Source organism: Mycosarcoma maydis, chromosome 17, assembly GCF_000328475.2.
Source record: "Mycosarcoma maydis chromosome 17, whole genome shotgun sequence".
In the NCBI taxonomy this organism is placed as follows: Eukaryota; Fungi; Basidiomycota; class Ustilaginomycetes; order Ustilaginales; genus Mycosarcoma; species Mycosarcoma maydis.
This window is the reverse complement of record NC_026494.1, coordinates 123,381-139,136: the sequence shown is the minus strand read 5'-3', so window position 1 is coordinate 139,136 and position 15,756 is coordinate 123,381. Positions and strand designations below refer to the sequence as shown.

General features: G+C 53.8%; 7 protein-coding genes and 1 non-coding gene across 8 annotated transcripts; 5 read left to right on the top strand and 3 right to left on the bottom strand.

Annotated features, from left to right (window-relative positions):
* Positions 1-119: 119 nt before the first annotated feature.
* On the bottom strand, positions 120-1,898 carry UMAG_04745 (uncharacterized protein; the record flags this gene model as incomplete). Its single annotated transcript, XM_011393323.1, has 1 exon — positions 120-1,898. One exon carries the CDS (start codon positions 1,896-1,898, stop codon positions 120-122), a length of 1,779 nt encoding a protein of 592 aa, XP_011391625.1.
* Positions 1,899-2,267: 369 nt separating this feature from the next.
* UMAG_04744 (uncharacterized protein) lies at positions 2,268-3,344 on the bottom strand (the record flags this gene model as incomplete). The annotated part of the gene is made up of 1 exon (XM_011393322.1): positions 2,268-3,344. The coding sequence occupies one exon, from the start codon at positions 3,342-3,344 to the stop codon at positions 2,268-2,270; it is 1,077 nt and encodes a 358-aa protein (XP_011391624.1).
* Positions 3,345-4,816: 1,472 nt separating this feature from the next.
* On the top strand, positions 4,817-6,700 carry UMAG_04743 (uncharacterized protein; the record flags this gene model as incomplete). Its single annotated transcript, XM_011393321.1, has 1 exon — positions 4,817-6,700. The coding sequence occupies one exon, from the start codon at positions 4,817-4,819 to the stop codon at positions 6,698-6,700; it is 1,884 nt and encodes a 627-aa protein (XP_011391623.1).
* Positions 6,701-8,237: 1,537 nt separating this feature from the next.
* On the top strand, positions 8,238-9,317 carry UMAG_04742 (uncharacterized protein; the record flags this gene model as incomplete). The annotated part of the gene is made up of 1 exon (XM_011393320.1): positions 8,238-9,317. One exon carries the CDS (start codon positions 8,238-8,240, stop codon positions 9,315-9,317), a length of 1,080 nt encoding a protein of 359 aa, XP_011391622.1.
* Positions 9,318-9,710: 393 nt separating this feature from the next.
* On the top strand, positions 9,711-9,825 carry UMAG_16227. The gene has a single exon (XR_897741.1). It is a non-coding gene; the product is annotated as a 5S ribosomal RNA (ribosomal RNA).
* A 1,593-nt stretch (positions 9,826-11,418) lies between these two features.
* UMAG_10681 (putative ketol-acid reductoisomerase) lies at positions 11,419-12,916 on the top strand (the record flags this gene model as incomplete). Its single annotated transcript, XM_011393431.1, has 2 exons — positions 11,419-11,726; positions 12,001-12,916. 2 exons carry the CDS (start codon positions 11,419-11,421, stop codon positions 12,914-12,916), a joined length of 1,224 nt encoding a protein of 407 aa, XP_011391733.1.
* A 264-nt stretch (positions 12,917-13,180) lies between these two features.
* UMAG_04740 (uncharacterized protein) lies at positions 13,181-14,164 on the bottom strand (the record flags this gene model as incomplete). Its single annotated transcript, XM_011393319.1, has 1 exon — positions 13,181-14,164. The coding sequence occupies one exon, from the start codon at positions 14,162-14,164 to the stop codon at positions 13,181-13,183; it is 984 nt and encodes a 327-aa protein (XP_011391621.1).
* A 513-nt stretch (positions 14,165-14,677) lies between these two features.
* UMAG_04739 (uncharacterized protein) lies at positions 14,678-15,670 on the top strand (the record flags this gene model as incomplete). Its single annotated transcript, XM_011393318.1, has 1 exon — positions 14,678-15,670. One exon carries the CDS (start codon positions 14,678-14,680, stop codon positions 15,668-15,670), a length of 993 nt encoding a protein of 330 aa, XP_011391620.1.
* Between the last annotated feature and the right edge of the window lie 86 nt (positions 15,671-15,756).

Below are 15,756 nucleotides of genomic sequence, written 5' to 3'. Positions count from 1 at the left end.
GTGTCACTCGAGGTTTTCACAAAGTGAGACTTCTGCTTGCATTCGCCTAACGTTGTACTTTCGGTCGCAAACGGCAGATGATGAGCTTCAGCATAGGCGAAGGCTGAGTAGACGGCTAGCTACAGGCTGACGATGCGCACCGTGCGATCGAAGCCACAACTAGCCACACGTTGTTCGCTTAACACCACGACGTCCTTGACGATGGTATTTCCACCTCGACTCCAACTCGCTGCTGCTGCTTGGCCGTCTCGGGCGTCGTTAGCGGCTGCGGATGACACACCGTGTGCTAGAATCGACGCTCTGGTCCTACCTTTCAGATCCACGAGGCGTAGCACGCCGTCTTCGGCGTTCAGCCAGCATCCACGTCCGGAGGGAAGCCACGAATGGCGTGGTACCGCATACGAGCTCGTCGAGACGCCCGTCCAGATGGTCGCTGCTCGACGTGACGAGAGCGGATCGAGCAGCAGCAGACGCGAGAGCGAGCCAGGTTGCGTCGAGGACGAAGAGGAAGCGAGCGCCGGCGATGTATGGTCGCCCGTTTGAACGCAAATGTAGAGCGAGGATGGGTGGAGCGAGAGCGACAGGAGTGAGTACGAGACGTGCACGTCGTGCCTATCCGGATTCGTATTGAAACTGTGCAGCGACCAGTCGGCAGCCACTTGAGTGGTACAAGTGGCAGCGGTCGTCCGCTTTGCCTGAGCATCGTCGTCCAGCGTGACACGCGAGAGTTCGTTGGAAACCGATTCCAGCGTCGACGAATCGGCAGAGGTAGGCAGCGCAATGTAATGGATAAAGCTGTCGTTACGTACCGTGAAACACAGCCAAGTGCGCTTCTGGCGCGCTTCATGGATCAACAGCTCGCCTGCTGCTCCAACATTGCCACTCGCACTGCCGCCAGCACCGGGAGCCACCGCCAGTTGCGCTGCTCCGTCAGCTTCCTCTGGAGCCAATCCGGCTCGAACGAACAGAATCGCCTCTGGATTCGTCTGCGTCTCTATCTCGTGCACCTTTTCGTACCTGGGTCCTTTCAGATCTTCCACACCATCATCATCTTCTTCTTCTTTTTCATTTTCCTCCTCCTCCTCGTGTATTTCCCCTTGGGCGGATCGTAGAGCAACATGAGAAGCAGCGAATGTGGTCCGCTTTGTCCTGCGATACACGATCACCTTCTTATCGTACCCGATACTAGCCAGATACTCTCCCGTCGGACTGAGAGCCACCTTGACCACAAACTTGCTGTGGTCTTTCAACACCTGCACCGGTTTCCTTGTCAACAGATCCCACACTACCACTCTAGCATCCATACCACAGCTGATCAAGCACCTTGGATCCAGAGCGTCTTGGGCTACACTCAACACTGCCGCTTGATGTGCTTCTGGGCTCTCCAGGATCTCTTCCACTCGTCCTGTCTGTGCATTGGAAAAAACTATACGTTTGTCTGCTGCAGTAGTGACCAGACAGTCGTGGATCGAGTTGAGGTATCGTGCGATGTTCGTGTCGAAGCTTCTTCGGGGCAGCTTGAGCTGGCAGATGGAGAGGATGTTGGAGGCATGCAATGTGGAATGAGTGTGCTCTAGTCGGAACGGAAGAGTGGGTGGGCCGTCAAGAGTAAGTGTAAGCGGGTCGGCGATGGAACGAGTAGCATGCGTAGCAGCCAACTGTTCGGCTTTGCGTCTACGCTCATCTGCGCGGATGCTCGAATAGTACGATTCGACAATCTGTCTTAGATCCGGCGCTGGATGCGCACCATCAGATGCACGCGCCGACATGCCAAGTCCGCACGAAGCCGCATCGATGCGCAGTTGCGCTGCGGTCGACACGTAGCCTTGCGAAACGAGAAACTGCTCCACAATGCGATGCGAAGCCAGCGTCACATCGTATAGGTCCGAGGACGACATTTCGCACATCGTCGCTTGCCGACACAAGGATCTCGCACAATCCGAAACAAGGTCGAAACAGCTGGTGCCCCACACAAGGCGAACAGATGGTGGCGTGACGAAAGCGCAACACCTTGCTGACCGCGTGAGCCAACCAGCGAATCACGAATTAATCGTATGCCGACGTTCAGGGTCCATTCATCGCCGACAAATCACGAATTTGCGCGCACAGACGATTTCTTGGCCTCCTTCATCCCTCAGCCTGTCGTCTACTCATTGTATCCCACATTCCTGGACCTTGCAACACTCTTGAAGGAGGCACACTTGAATGTATATCTATGTATCTAATCATACGCTCAGCATGCTATACAGAATGACATGAGTTTGCGCTCACAAATTGTGGGCGTGTGGCCTCAAAATGCAAGCCTGTGTCATGCTCGCCACCATATTCTGGTTCCTGTCCCATAGGAACGACTCGGAATACGTCCTGCACTCGTTGCCCTGGATGGTCTGCATCTCCCTCAAGTGGAAGTCGTTCATATTGGGAACGGAAAAGTAGCGCAGTGCGCAGTCCAACGACGAGACGGCACTTGCATCGGTCAACGACATCCTTGAAAAGGTGAGTGGGATAAACGACAAAGCACCATCCATCAGGAAGGCCACAAGAGCCGCGTTTGCCGATACAGGTGTGACAGGTAGTGGGGCACCCACGTCCTCGTAGTTGGTCGGTTGCAAATCCGAAATGGAAGGCGGTGGTGGAGGAGAAGAAAGATCCTGTAGCGATTTGGCCCAGTCAACGGTAAACCTGTCGGTGAGCGCGGCTGAATGCTGCTCGGATTCGGCGAGCGGGTCGAGGCCCATGGCATTCTGTGCGTGCAGTCCCTGAGGTGGGAATACATTTGTGAGAGTCTTGACATTGAGTGCAAACACGCTATGTTCCAAAAAGTCGGCTGCGTCTCGATCCACTTTGTGCTCCTGCACTTTGCGCAACACGATATCCCTCATGGACGGTAGCTGCTCAGGAAGCGCATACTGCATCTTTGGTTTGCGGCTGTACCTGGTAAATGGAAGACCGGCTTTGTTGTTATCGACCTTGTTAGGAGCCGTAAAGTCGATGGTGGCGCAGAAAGTGTTTCGCTCGCTGCCGTCGTTGAAGAGTTGGCTAGCGACGACAAATCGAGTAGCAAATGAGCGAGTGGTGCGAATGTCCGAGACGGTGAGCTTGACTTTGCGATCGGCCAGCGTTGGTCCGAGATAGGTGCCGAGAAGCGAGTGAATTTCAAAGTTGAGCATCTCTTTGTGTGCTTCGATGGTTTTGAACGCCGCGATCACAGCGAAGGCTTGGACGCATCCACCGTACGCAATATCGGCAGGGTTGCCCATCTTTTCCGGATCCGAACAAGAGATGAAGACGTTTGGCGCCGAGGTGGCGCGCAGACGCACGAGCTCGACAAAGTTGGCAGCCATTGTTGCAGTGGATCCTGCTTGTAGTCCGAAAAATTTGGTGAAGAACAGAAAACAGGATCGAGGCCAGCCGAAAGCAAATTTGGACAGCAATGATGCGGTAAATAGAAAAGATGGGAAGCCACGACGGCTGCCGATATAGGAGGTATCTAATGGAAAGATGGGGCGGAGCTGAACGAGTCACGAGTATGGTTAGCAGCGGCCAGTCAAGTGAGTGAGGTATGGTGCAATTGTCAAATCACGAATGTCGGAACACATCGCGTTCCTGATAGCCGGAGCCAGAACACAAAACTCGGGGCTGTCACAGGTGTACAGTATAGGATGCAGTGTCAAGAGTGGACGGACATTCACAGTTCAGATTCACGATTCAGATTCATGATTCACGATTCCGATTCGATTCACGATTCACGATTGTTTCGCGTGATTTTGTCTCTGTGGGTCAGCAGAGTTAGAGTTGAATCGTGAATCGCCACCGAGTCGTGAGTTGATTGAAGTTAGCGACAAACATGACGCGATCGTGTTACTATGATTAATAATTAGGGGAGCCAATCGTGCCTGATCAACACGCTGTCGCGTTGAATAACTACAAGGTGGCACCATATCCTAAAAGGATTAACTTTTATGCGCGAACATAATGCCGGGGCATGTCCTCGAAGCCTCGGCGTGTGCAACTCACAGACTGAATCTTGCCAAGCCAATCACAAGATGAACAGAATGAGGCCAAGAGCCTTTCAGGATCTGTGCAGCCAATTATGCAGCTGCAGCTGGTTGAATGCTGGGTAAAGCTGATTATCCGGCGAGCACAGCTGGCTGGCTGGCTGGCTGGCTGGCTGGCTAGCTAGCTGTTCATTCATAATCAGCCGCTATTGAAACTTCATGTCGGACTTGCCAAACTAGCCAATCGCATTTTGGTCCCTCTTCTGGTTGAGCAGCGCCTCTGCTTTCTGTCAAGCTTTCGGCTTCTAAACATAGTTGTACAAGACTGAGGCGTGGTACAAAGTCTCTCTGCTCCGCTGGAAAGTTGTCTGTGCAAGTAGTTACAAATCTTTCAACACAGAAGGTGATGGTGACGCTCGTTTTGTGATTTATTATACTGTACACTCACGCATTGACACACACTCATAGAACCAGTCACGGAGTCACTTCATGTCAAGTAACTCGTGACTGTATATAATACTGTACTTCTTCCTCTTATCAACAAAATCAAATTAATCCAAGTCAAGTTAACTTAATTGTGATTGAACTACGACCACGTTTCTTCACTCGCGAAATATTTTCGGAATACGGAGGTCGATCAAATCGTAAATTTGAGCATGAGGCTTGACGGTCATAGTAGGGTTTTCAAGCGCCCCGCCGGCAATTCACGATTCGTGATTCTAAGTGTTGGTCTCGCCAAACCGAAGCGTTCCTCTTCATCTCGTTTCTCTCCGTTCTCGACCGCATAGGGGCGACGTTTCTGCAAGCTAGCTCTCCACATGCCTGGGCAGTACGAACGCATCTACTCGTATCAAACTACAAGAGCTGCAACTGGACGCAACCAGGCCATCGTTCGTCTTATCGCTCTTCTATCGTTCGTCGCTGTCTCGTCGGTTATCTTGTTCTCCCTGACCGACTTCGTCTACTGGAGCCAGAGTCGATCTCAAATCCACGTCCTCGAGTCAATTTCAAATTCTGCACAGGCTGCTACGTCACACGCCTCTTCCACCACGATGGATGCGACCTCGAGTTCTGCCAGCGATAGCAGGCCCGGGCAAAGCTTGGACGCTTTCCTACTGCAAGCTAAGCAAGATACGTTCACCCATCTCAAGCCAGGCTCCAGCTCGCAAGCCACACTCACCATTATCATGGGCAACGAGGCAGGCGATCTGGATTCGGCCGCTTGCGCTATTGGCTTGAGTTACCTTCTGTCGCGATTCGGATCTCCTTCTGGCTACGACCTGCCACCATCAACTTATGTACCCTTGATACAGAGCATGCACACCGACGATGTGCTTCGTCCCGAGAACACAGCTGCTTTCCGCGCAGCAGGAATAATGCCCGACCACGTCTTCTGCCTTGATGATCTGCAAAAGACGCTAGCACTCGAACTCGATTCGGATGTATTTGCACCATCAGCAAACGTAGCTATCGGGCTGGTCGATCACCCGTCCCTCACCGGGCCATGGGGAGGAGCTAGGGCAGCCAACAGGCAAGTCTCCATCGTGATCGACCACCACGAAGACGTCGGCGATCACCCCGATGCGGCATTGAGGATTATCAAGTCGCCATCAAAGGATCCTGTAGGAAGCTGCAGCAGCTTGGTGGCTGAGTTGTTCGCCGACCGATTTGCAACCGCCTCGACGCCCGATCTAGGCTTGCGCGAGGTGGCTGATCTCTTGATCAGCGCAATCATCATTGACACAGACAACCTCCGTGGCGCACCACGTGGTAAGGCGACTGAAACCGACTTTGACGCCATCAAGACGCTCTTGCCCGCCTCGTCGTTTGGCAATCCACACTCTGCAGACAAGATTCGCGAAACTGCTTTGTCGTATTCGCCGCTCAACAGCACCTGGCAAGTGGCGTCGGTGCAGCCGATTGAGTCTATCAGCCCGTCGACCGAGATCGACTCGGCAACGCACAGCGCCAAGATCATCCTCGCGCCGTTTTGGCAAATCCTCTCTGGCTCAAAACAGGCTGTATCTCATCTCAGCGGTCGAGATCTGCTGCGTCGCGATTACAAGGAACTCGATTTTACCAGCCCGGAAGCTTCCGATCCGGCCCAGGCCGATGTGACGCTCAAGCTCGGCTTCGCCTCTGTGCCCATCAGCATCGTCGAATGGCTGCACAAGGACCGGCCCGCACGCCAATTGGCTGATGCAGCAGACCCCAAATTGGAAGTCAAACAAGCATGGGCAGCATGGTGGAAGACGTTGGATGACTTTATGTCTGAACGCAAGATCGATATTGCCGTCATGACGGGTTCCTTCCGTGTGCCCGATGGCCAAGTCGATGCGGGCAAGCACAAGCGAGAGCTCGTGCTGGCCTTTGCACCGCGCACCATGTCACCCAGCAAAGCCTCGATCCTATGGGAAGAACTGAGAAAGGGACTCGAAACAGATGCCCATGTAGCGTCCGACCAAGTGGAGCGAAGGCTCATGCTCGAAGAGCCGTGGAAAGGCCAACGGTTGCCCGAGAGCGCCGGTGGGAAAAAGGAACGTGTCAAGGGTGTCGACAGCGACGGCAAACGCGAACACGCTAGTACACAGGACCAGCCGAGATGGGCCAAAGTGTACAAGCAGGCCAACACGAGAGCTAACCGTAAGATCGTGTTGCCCGCTGTGACGACGATCCTCAAGGCAGCTGTGAAGAAGTTGTAGGACAATCAATCACGAATGATGCAAGGTTGTGTGATAGATCAACGCATCAACGCAACCGAGCCTATCTATGTCTTTGAGGCTGTGTCGAGTGCGTATCTAGGCGAAACTCGAATCCAAAATTACGGCTCTCCAAAATCACGGCTCACTTTCGAATACGATAACGAGGGCGCGAACGGGTCACGAGGCAACGGCGACATGTGCGATCGTCTACCGCCGGCTGGTGGGCCGAAAAGAGCGTGTAAAGCCGACTCTGTTCGCTAGTTATAACGCGGTAAGCTCCAAGGCGTGAAGTGCACACGTGTATGGTTGGCAGAATGAGCGTTGTTTCACGACTGGGAGTGTGGCGTGGTGTGGTGTGGCTACGGGTGGGGAAAGCCTTGGCTGCGTCTCTGCTGTGCAGCATGACGGTCTTGGTCTTGGCGCCTACTAGTCCTGCCGGACTTTGCATTTTGTTGTAAAGTTGGGAGCGGGAGAGAGAGGAAGCCGCTTCCGGTGGAACCCGATGTGAGCTGTGATCAGCCACGCTAGCGACTAGGGCTATGCCATGGTGTTGACCTATTCTGTGATTCCCTGCATGGAAAAGCAAGACAGTGTTTCCATTCGTGATTTCTCCAATTTCCGCCAACCGAGGCCATCGACCATGTACAACTGACGTAATGAGATGCAGCCCACGCTTTATGCTTTGTCAGTGTTCCAGAAAATGGCGTCTCGGCGATCTCTCGCCCTCTTGCACGACCACTGAAGACGTATGATGTTCAACTTGGAAGGTGACCGATATTGGTATCGTTGTGATCGTGCTCTAACAGGCATGCTGAGGATGAGAAAGCGGCACAGCTGGCAACCAAGAGCCGAGTGCCTGGCCCTTGGCTGATGGATGGATGTTGGATGAGAATCGCGCCCCGGTTTCACAATGCGGGGAATTGCCGAAAAGTGCACAGCCGACTCTCCTATCGCTTCCATCGAATCGCACCTTTTGTTGCTCTCGGAATCGCATTGCACCAGTCCGGCAACAAAAAAGCCTTGGCGAAGCATTCCTACGCTCACCGCACCTAACTGATCTCGCTGTTGAACAGAGATCAATACCAGATCAAAGCCAAGCCAAACGCGTGTGAACGGCAGCGACGATGCTTTGGTTCGGCTAACTGAGACTAGCTAGTCCACCGCGATGTTCAATATGAGAGAGAGAGAGAGAGAGAGAGAGGCACTTGTGAGTGCTCTTCTGCCTGTCCTGTGACGATCCTCGCCGTTTCCGAGAAAAACGCGACAAAGTGCACATTAAGCGAGCCAAGGCCGGGCACGAGACCACAGCCCAGCAGAACCCAAGTCCCTGCCGAAAAGTAATCACGAATGCAGGAAAATGTGTCCAGTATATCTGCAGCTGAGCTCAGTCAACGAGTCCTCAATTCCGCCTGGCGCTATCTGACTGCTGATCCTTTATCAACCCCGCCTTCCGTCTAAAAAGCATATATACCGTCTCATCATTCTAACTCGAGGAAAATGTAACCAAGTGCTTCTCTCGAACACCCCTAAAGACAAGATGTCCAGCGTTGAACAGGTCACCCTCGGTCCAGGCTTGAACAATGATGGTGTCGCCACCAAAATGCCCGCCATGACTAGCTCTGCTGCCCCTGTCACCAACGGAGGCGGTCTCGTGACCGTCCAACCTCTTCGACGATCCGAGATGCAGCCCTCGTACAAGCAGAACCTCGGACTCGAAAACATTGAGCACGGCTTCTACGGCTCACTTATCAACGGAATCGGTGCGGTCGCAGGCTTCTTCGGCCAGATCCCATGCTGCATCTGCTGTCCCAATCCATTCCAGGAAATTGAACAAGGCAGTGTCGGTCTCGTCTCAAGATTCGGGATGTTCTATAGAAGTGAAGACCCGGGACTTACCAAAATCAACGCTTGCTCGGAGTCTTTACAACGAGTCGACGTTCGAGTGTCTACTACAAAAATAGGCTCGCAGTCGGCTATCACGCGGGACGGCGTATCCGTGACAGTGGATTCTGTGCTGTTTTGGCACGTTTCAAACCCGTATCGGGCCAGCTACGGTATCAACGACGTGCGAATGGCGCTTATCGAGCGAGCGCAGACCACTCTGCGAAACGTGATCGGCGGTCGTGTGCTGCAGTCGCTCGTCACGGAGCGAGAGCAAGTGGCGCTCGAGGTGCAGGAGATAGTCGGCGACGTCGCTGATCGCTGGGGTGTGCAGGTGGAAAGCATCCTCATCAAGGATATTGTCTTCTCCGAGGAGCTACAGGAGTCACTCAGCTCTGCCGCCAAACAGAGGCGAATCGGTGAGAGCAAGGTTATTGCTGCTCAAGCCGAGGTGGACGCTGCTCGACTCATGCGACAGGCCGCCGACATCTTGGCTTCTAAGAGCGCTATGCAGATCCGTGCGCTTGAGAGTTTGCAGGCCATGGCCAAGACGGCCAACAGCAAGGTTATCTTTGTGCCCATGAACCTCAACGACCTCTCTGGCGACGACAGCCTTCCTGCTGGAGGCACTAGACCTGGTGCCAGTGATGCACCTGTCGCTTCGGGTTCTGGCTCTGGCTCGAGAAGCGGCCACATGATCCCTACTGCCGCTCTTTCTCAGCTTGCTGATATGTAGTCGGTTTGCACATAAGCAGCAACTATTTTCCCGGAGAGACTCGACTTGCAAACCAACCAGACTAGGAAAGAAAGGGTGCCCAGCACGCCGGCTCTACACGTTTTGGCATGTTTCTTTTTCTGCTGTTTTTCCCTTTCAACCAACGCGTGACTCGTGACTGGAGGCGCTTTGAACCGTGGCGAGCGACAACCAGCATGTATCTTTCTGCTTGGCGCCTAGCTTGGCCTCCTCTGTACACAGTGACGCTTTCAACATACCCAATATGCGAACGAATGATATCAACTCCCTTTCCGTGTAAAAGCAGTAGTCTCTGAGTAGAACATGACTTGCTATGTCACTGAACTAGATTGTAATGGAGTACATAAACCTACTTCATTCGTGTGTGAATCATCTGCGGCCATAGAGACTTGAAAATACCGCATCCCGTCCGATCTGCGCAGTCAAGCAAGTCGTCGCCTAGTCAGTACTGCGGTGGGGGACCACGCGGGAATCCTAGGTGCTGCAGTTCTTTTTTTGTCTCGATCTTCCTCTTCCCACTCAATCGACAGGTCTCTTTGCCTGTTTTTTGGTTGTTGGATCGTGATTATTTCTGCGTGAATCTTGATACAGTTTGTTCCTGTTCGTTCCCTTCGTTGCTAATCGTGAGAGTGCGTCAACAATCACAATGTCGACGTTGCACGGAGCGGTTACAGCTCTGCGCAAACAGTCACGAGTGTCGCGTCGCTGTTTCCCTCTCGCCAATGGCAAGTGTAGATGAGCACGAGATCAGCAAGCAGCTGGGGGGCCTCCGATCTCGAAACAACCAACAAGCCACCTTTGATCGGGGATAAGCTAGCCCAATCACGAATCACAAGGAGGCGACACAGACAAAGGCAACACGAGAGCCGACAGTTGCGAGTGAAAGGGCACACCACAGTACACTGTACTCGTGATGCTAAGTTACTCGAAAGAATGCGCGAAATTTCATTCGTCGACGAGGAGATTAGATCTCAACATGACTGCAGCCAGACAAGTCACGAGAACGATGGCGAGACCTCGGACCTTTACCGGGTGGATCCATCTTGTGCTGAATCTTCTGATTTCTCAAACTTGGTCACGACACAACACACGCCGACGAGCAGGCTACTCCAACCGAGCATTTATCCACACTGCCAGACAGGTAAGCACTACTTACTCAACGAGCTAGAGCTGGCCGTAGCTGCTCTTCTTTGATCACACAGTATCAAGCACAGCAAATACAGTACGACCTCGGGTGCGTGTCTTGAACGGGCATCGCCAACGATCCAATCACAGAGCAGAAGATCATCACATCATGTATTATCCAAACGCACACCACACGCCAGCGCAGAGCAAAGCAAAGTGTATGACTCGTCTGCAGGTTGGCTGGAAGACACGAAAAAAAATTCAAAAAAAAAATCAAAGGTGGTGAAGAAAATTGTAAGCAAGCTCAACTGGTGGTTTGTAGCTGTTAATACAAAGGAAAAAGAAATTTTGTAGTTCGAGAAGAACTGGTTGAATCAAGTAACTTAAGTGAGCCTTTTTTTGATTGATTGATTGATTGACTGCTCCGCGTAGGGTCTGGCTAACACACACATGAACGCAAAGCAGAGCCCAGAGACCAAGTGGGGCAAACAGAGTGAAGATTTTTGGACGAATGACAGGGCGCACGAAAGAGTCACTCGCAAGCTCGACGCCTGCAGCTTCGCACTCACTCGCAGCCAAGTCGGGAGGGCAAAGCCAAAGCAAGAACCGTCAACGCTCTGCTGTAGGTTTTGCGTCGTCCTGAATTGCCCGCTCCGCTTTAGACAGCGAGCAGAGGCGAGCATTTCTTCTTGTCTCCGCTTGGCGCGCCTCGCCGCTTTCTCACGAGCAGCTGCCACTCCTTTATGGCCTCGGCTTCTGCCCCGTCGATTTCGCTGAGTCTTTCCGCCTATTTGCCTGTCCGCTCGTTCGCTTGTCCGTAAAGACTCGATTCTTCCAACCCACACGTACCGTTTCCTTTCCTTTCCTTTTCTTTCCTTTCCTTTCTACTATATCACCGTCATCCAGACACACCAACCCACCTCTCAAGCTCCTTTTCCGCACCAACACAAAAATCACAATGAACGCAAACGTCGCACGCACCGCGCTCAGGGCTGCCACCCGCTCCAACACCCGCCGTGGTGTCGCTGGCGCTGCTCGATCGCTCTCGATCGCTGCTACCGCCCGCCCTTCGCTCAACAAGATGGTCTCGGCCGCTGCCAAGCCTTCGCTCGCTCGTGGCCTCAAGACCATCGAGTTCTCCGAGGGTATCCCAGAGAAGGTCTACGAGCGTGAGGACTGGCCGCTCGAGAAGCTCCAGGACTACTTCAAGAACGAGACTTTTGCCATTCTCGGTTACGGCTCGCAGGGTCACGGTCAGGGTCTTAAGTAAGTGTCTTTCTTCATTCTCGCTTTCTGATGGCTGCCCTCTGCAGTGTGCTTAGGCCCGTCGGCGTTAGCTCAACTTTGGCGGTGCTTTCTAACTGAATCGGTCCCTATTGCGCGACCGTCCATCTCAAGCAAGGCGATTCTCCTCCAGCTCATTTCGTGCTGCGACTGGAAAATTGTGACAAGTAGAGCCTTGCCGAGCGGTAAACGCCGATCGAGTCTGATTGCTGACACTGATTTTCTCTCATTCCTCTCCTACCTTAACTCGCAACAGCCTCCGTGACAACGGTCTGAACGTCATCGTCGGTGTCCGAAAGGATGGCGCCTCGTGGAAGGAGGCCATCGAGGATGGCTGGCAGCCGGGCAAGAACCTCTTCTCCATCGAAGAGGCTGCCGAGAAGGCCACGATTGCCATGCTTCTGCTCTCCGACGCCGCCTGCGCCCAGGTCTACGCTTCGGTCAAGGACAAGATGCCCAATACGCACACCCTCTACTTCTCGCACGGTTTCCAGATCACCTACCAGAAGGAAACTGGCTTCGAGGCTCCCAAGGACAAGGACATCATTCTCTGCGCTCCCAAGGGTTCCGGCCGTACCGTCCGATCGCTCTTCCTCGAGTCGCGAGGTATCAACGGCTCCATCGCCGTATTCCAGGACGTCAGCGGCAAGGCTCTCGAGAAGGTCTCGGCTATGGGTGTCGCCGTCGGCTGTGGTTACCTGTACGAGACTACCTTTGAGCGCGAGGTGTACTCGGACTTGTACGGTGAGCGTGCTTGCCTGATGGGTGGTATCCAGGGTCTCTTCAAGGCTCAGTACGATGTGCTGCGTGCCAACGGCCACTCGCCCTCGGAGGCTTTCAACGAGACGTGCGAAGAGGCTCTGCAGTCGCTCTACCCGCTTGTCGGCGCCAATGGCATGGACTACATGTACAAGGCCTGCTCCACCACTGCGCGTCGTGGTGCCCTGGACTGGGCTCCTGAATTCGAGAAGGCCTGCAAGCCCGTCCTCGAGAAGCTCTACGAATCGGTGCGCAACGGCAGCGAGACCAGGAGGGCACTCGAGTTCGGTAACCGCAAGACCTACCGCGAGGACTTTGACAAGGAGACCGATGCCATCGCCGCCCAGGAGATGTGGAAGGTCGGCCACAAGGTTCGTGCCCTCCGCCCCGAGAACGCCGCCAAGGGTCTCTAAACCAAATTTGCACGCCGCTCTATCTCGAAGCTCGGTTTGGGTTGATCCGAGCTTGGCCATCACAAAAAGCAAAAACGCGGTTCGTCGCTTCTGATTGGGGTGACAATCCGAATGTACATTTATGATTTTTCCGCTTCTTCGTCTTTCCCCATACCTCCTGTTCTGTTGCGTCCTCTGTTGCGCTAGAAATGCATCTTTCTATGGCTTGACTGTGAAGGATCTGCGTGGTAAGCGAGCGACAGTGCATGCGTTTGGCACGGGGGTCTAGTGTACAGGATCTAACGGCTGGTGGTTCGGGTGAAGCTTGCGACACCAATGCAGATACGAAATGCTCAGGTCATTGGTCAAGTGGAATTGGGCCAGCACGCTGTTGATGAAGCCTGCACCGGTTATGAGCCGGTAGATGGCGACAGGTGGCAGATTGATGCCGGGTCTCATGCCGACCAGATCTGTGGCTGGGCCAGGTTTCAGGCGGTTGCGCTGCATGGCGGTGTGTACTTCGTGTGGTGTAACGTACATCCTGTGGTCGTGAGCATCGCCTTGCATGGCGCGCAGCACGTCTTGCAGTATCCAAATCGTGAGGTAGTACGATGTAGCTGTGCGGTTGATGGTGTCGAAGCACATGATACCGTCGGGCTTCAAGACGCGAGAGATGGACGAGAATGCTGCTGGCAGATCGAACAGGTGTTCGAGCACGTCCGAGCAGATAACGGCATCGATCGAAGCGTCTGCGAAAGGCAACGAGTAGATGTCTCCTACGACGTATTCGATCTGCATCGATTTCGACCGCGCACGCTCTCGAGCCGTCTCGATGGAGCGTGTCGACCGATCAATCCCAACCAGCTTGTAGGTTGCATTGGCGTCGAAGAGCGCAGAGTCTGTGTGTTTGATCAAACACTTGTCACGCGCCGACCGGATGATAGCAGCGTGGATCGCTTCAGTGGCAAGTCCAGCTCCACAGCCCAGATCGACGATCGTAATCGTATGGTTTCGTGATCGATCCAGAGACGAGACGAGACGATCAAGCTTGTCCATAAAGTAGCCTACGCGCGCCGGGTTGAGCAGCTCGAGCCCCGAACGCGACCAGTCGAAGGATTGCGTGCTGTACATCTCATTGTCTATCGAGCTCTCGGCTGCATCCAGACAAGCTAGACGATCCGCGAACGGTGTAGGTATCGACGGTACCAATCGGAGCGTACATAGCGTCTCGAATATGCGCCCGACTATCGAGCCAAGTGTGATTGCCATCCTGTGAATCAACAGATGACAACATGTTCTCCCGTCAGAGCTCGAATCACCACAGAGTCTGTCTTGTGGAGTATCGTTCAAGGTCGGACAATCACGAATCGTGAATCAAAAATGTAATATTAATAAGTTAATTGCGACCGCACAGATGCGTCAAACTGCAGTTTGCAAATCCGTGAATCACGAATGTACGACGGGCCACGCGGCAGTCGTGAGTGCGGCGAGCAAATCACGAGTGAGAGAGAGTCCCGTGACTCACAGACTGTCTCGAAAGCGTGGCAACAATCACGAATGCTGTGCGTTTGCCCAAGTCGTAAGTATCTCGGATTTGGCCAACAGACTCGTGTCGCTGCCACATGAGACAAGCACGAAGCGGAAAGGCAAACGCCTCGCACATACCACCCCCGCAGTCGTGCATTGCGACTCGTGACTGGTGCATCTCCAGATAACTACGTTTGCTTCTACGTCCTCACCAGCCTGCTACGCTTTGCACCATCATATACAGCACCAGCCACAATGTCCGCCGACGTTCCTAAAGCGACACTCTACACCTTTGATGGCTCGGTCTGGGCCTCGGCCCCACGTCTAGCACTGGTCGAAAAAGGCTACTCTTCCACAGACGTTGATATCAAGATCGTCGACCTCATCAAAGGCGAAAACTTTGACCCTTCGTACCTACGCATCAACTCCAAGGGTACCGTTCCCACCCTCGTTGTGCCCTTACTCGAGACCACCTCTGCTGAAGTAGCTACCAAGTTCCGTGCGATCAACGATACGAAAGCCATCCTCGAGTTCCTCGACCGATCGCGCACTCAGAACACCGTAGGCGACGAAGCACAAGTCAAACCTGCACCGATCCTTGCGCCTGCTACGATCGAAGGCAAAGGTACAAGCGACGAGATCATCGCTTTGGTACATGCGGCCGAGGTCGATCCGAACTTCCTGCTTCTCGGTGCACGCAACGAAACTGAACTCGAGGCTGCCAAGGCAGGCCTTCCAGCAACCTTTGTGACGAATCGAAACAAGGTTCTGCTCGAGCACCAAAAATCGCTCGAAAACGACTCTGCCACCGTCGCGTTCGACGGCAGTGCCAATCCAAAGTCTTCGGCGGTACACGAAAACCTGAAAAAGTGGTATGCGGACAAGATCGAGTCGCAATCCCTCCTTACCCGTGTATACGTCCACGCCGACGCTGACGCCGCACAGCAGCTCATCCAGCTCACAAACGCAAGCTGGTCAGCAGTCGCCGAAACGCTCGCCAAACTCGAAGCCAAGGTGCAAACCCCTTTTGCTTTGGGCGACCAGATCAGCCTTGCCGATCTACACGTGATTCCTTGGCTAGCTAGGTTGGCCGCCGTTGCAACCGGCTCGAGCGACGCAAACAGTGATCCCATGGATGCATTGAACGGCGTCGTTGGCGGAAAACTCGGCGAAAAAGTGAGAGGCTTGTGGACCGCATTTGCTGACAGAGCTAGCTTCAAGACTGTCTACGCCGACGGTCTGCACTGATGTGTTGCGCTCTCTGCCAACAACAACGCTGAACGACTCCCCGCCTGCAAGTACAAACGCGACCAATCACGCGAGCAAGCCACCTG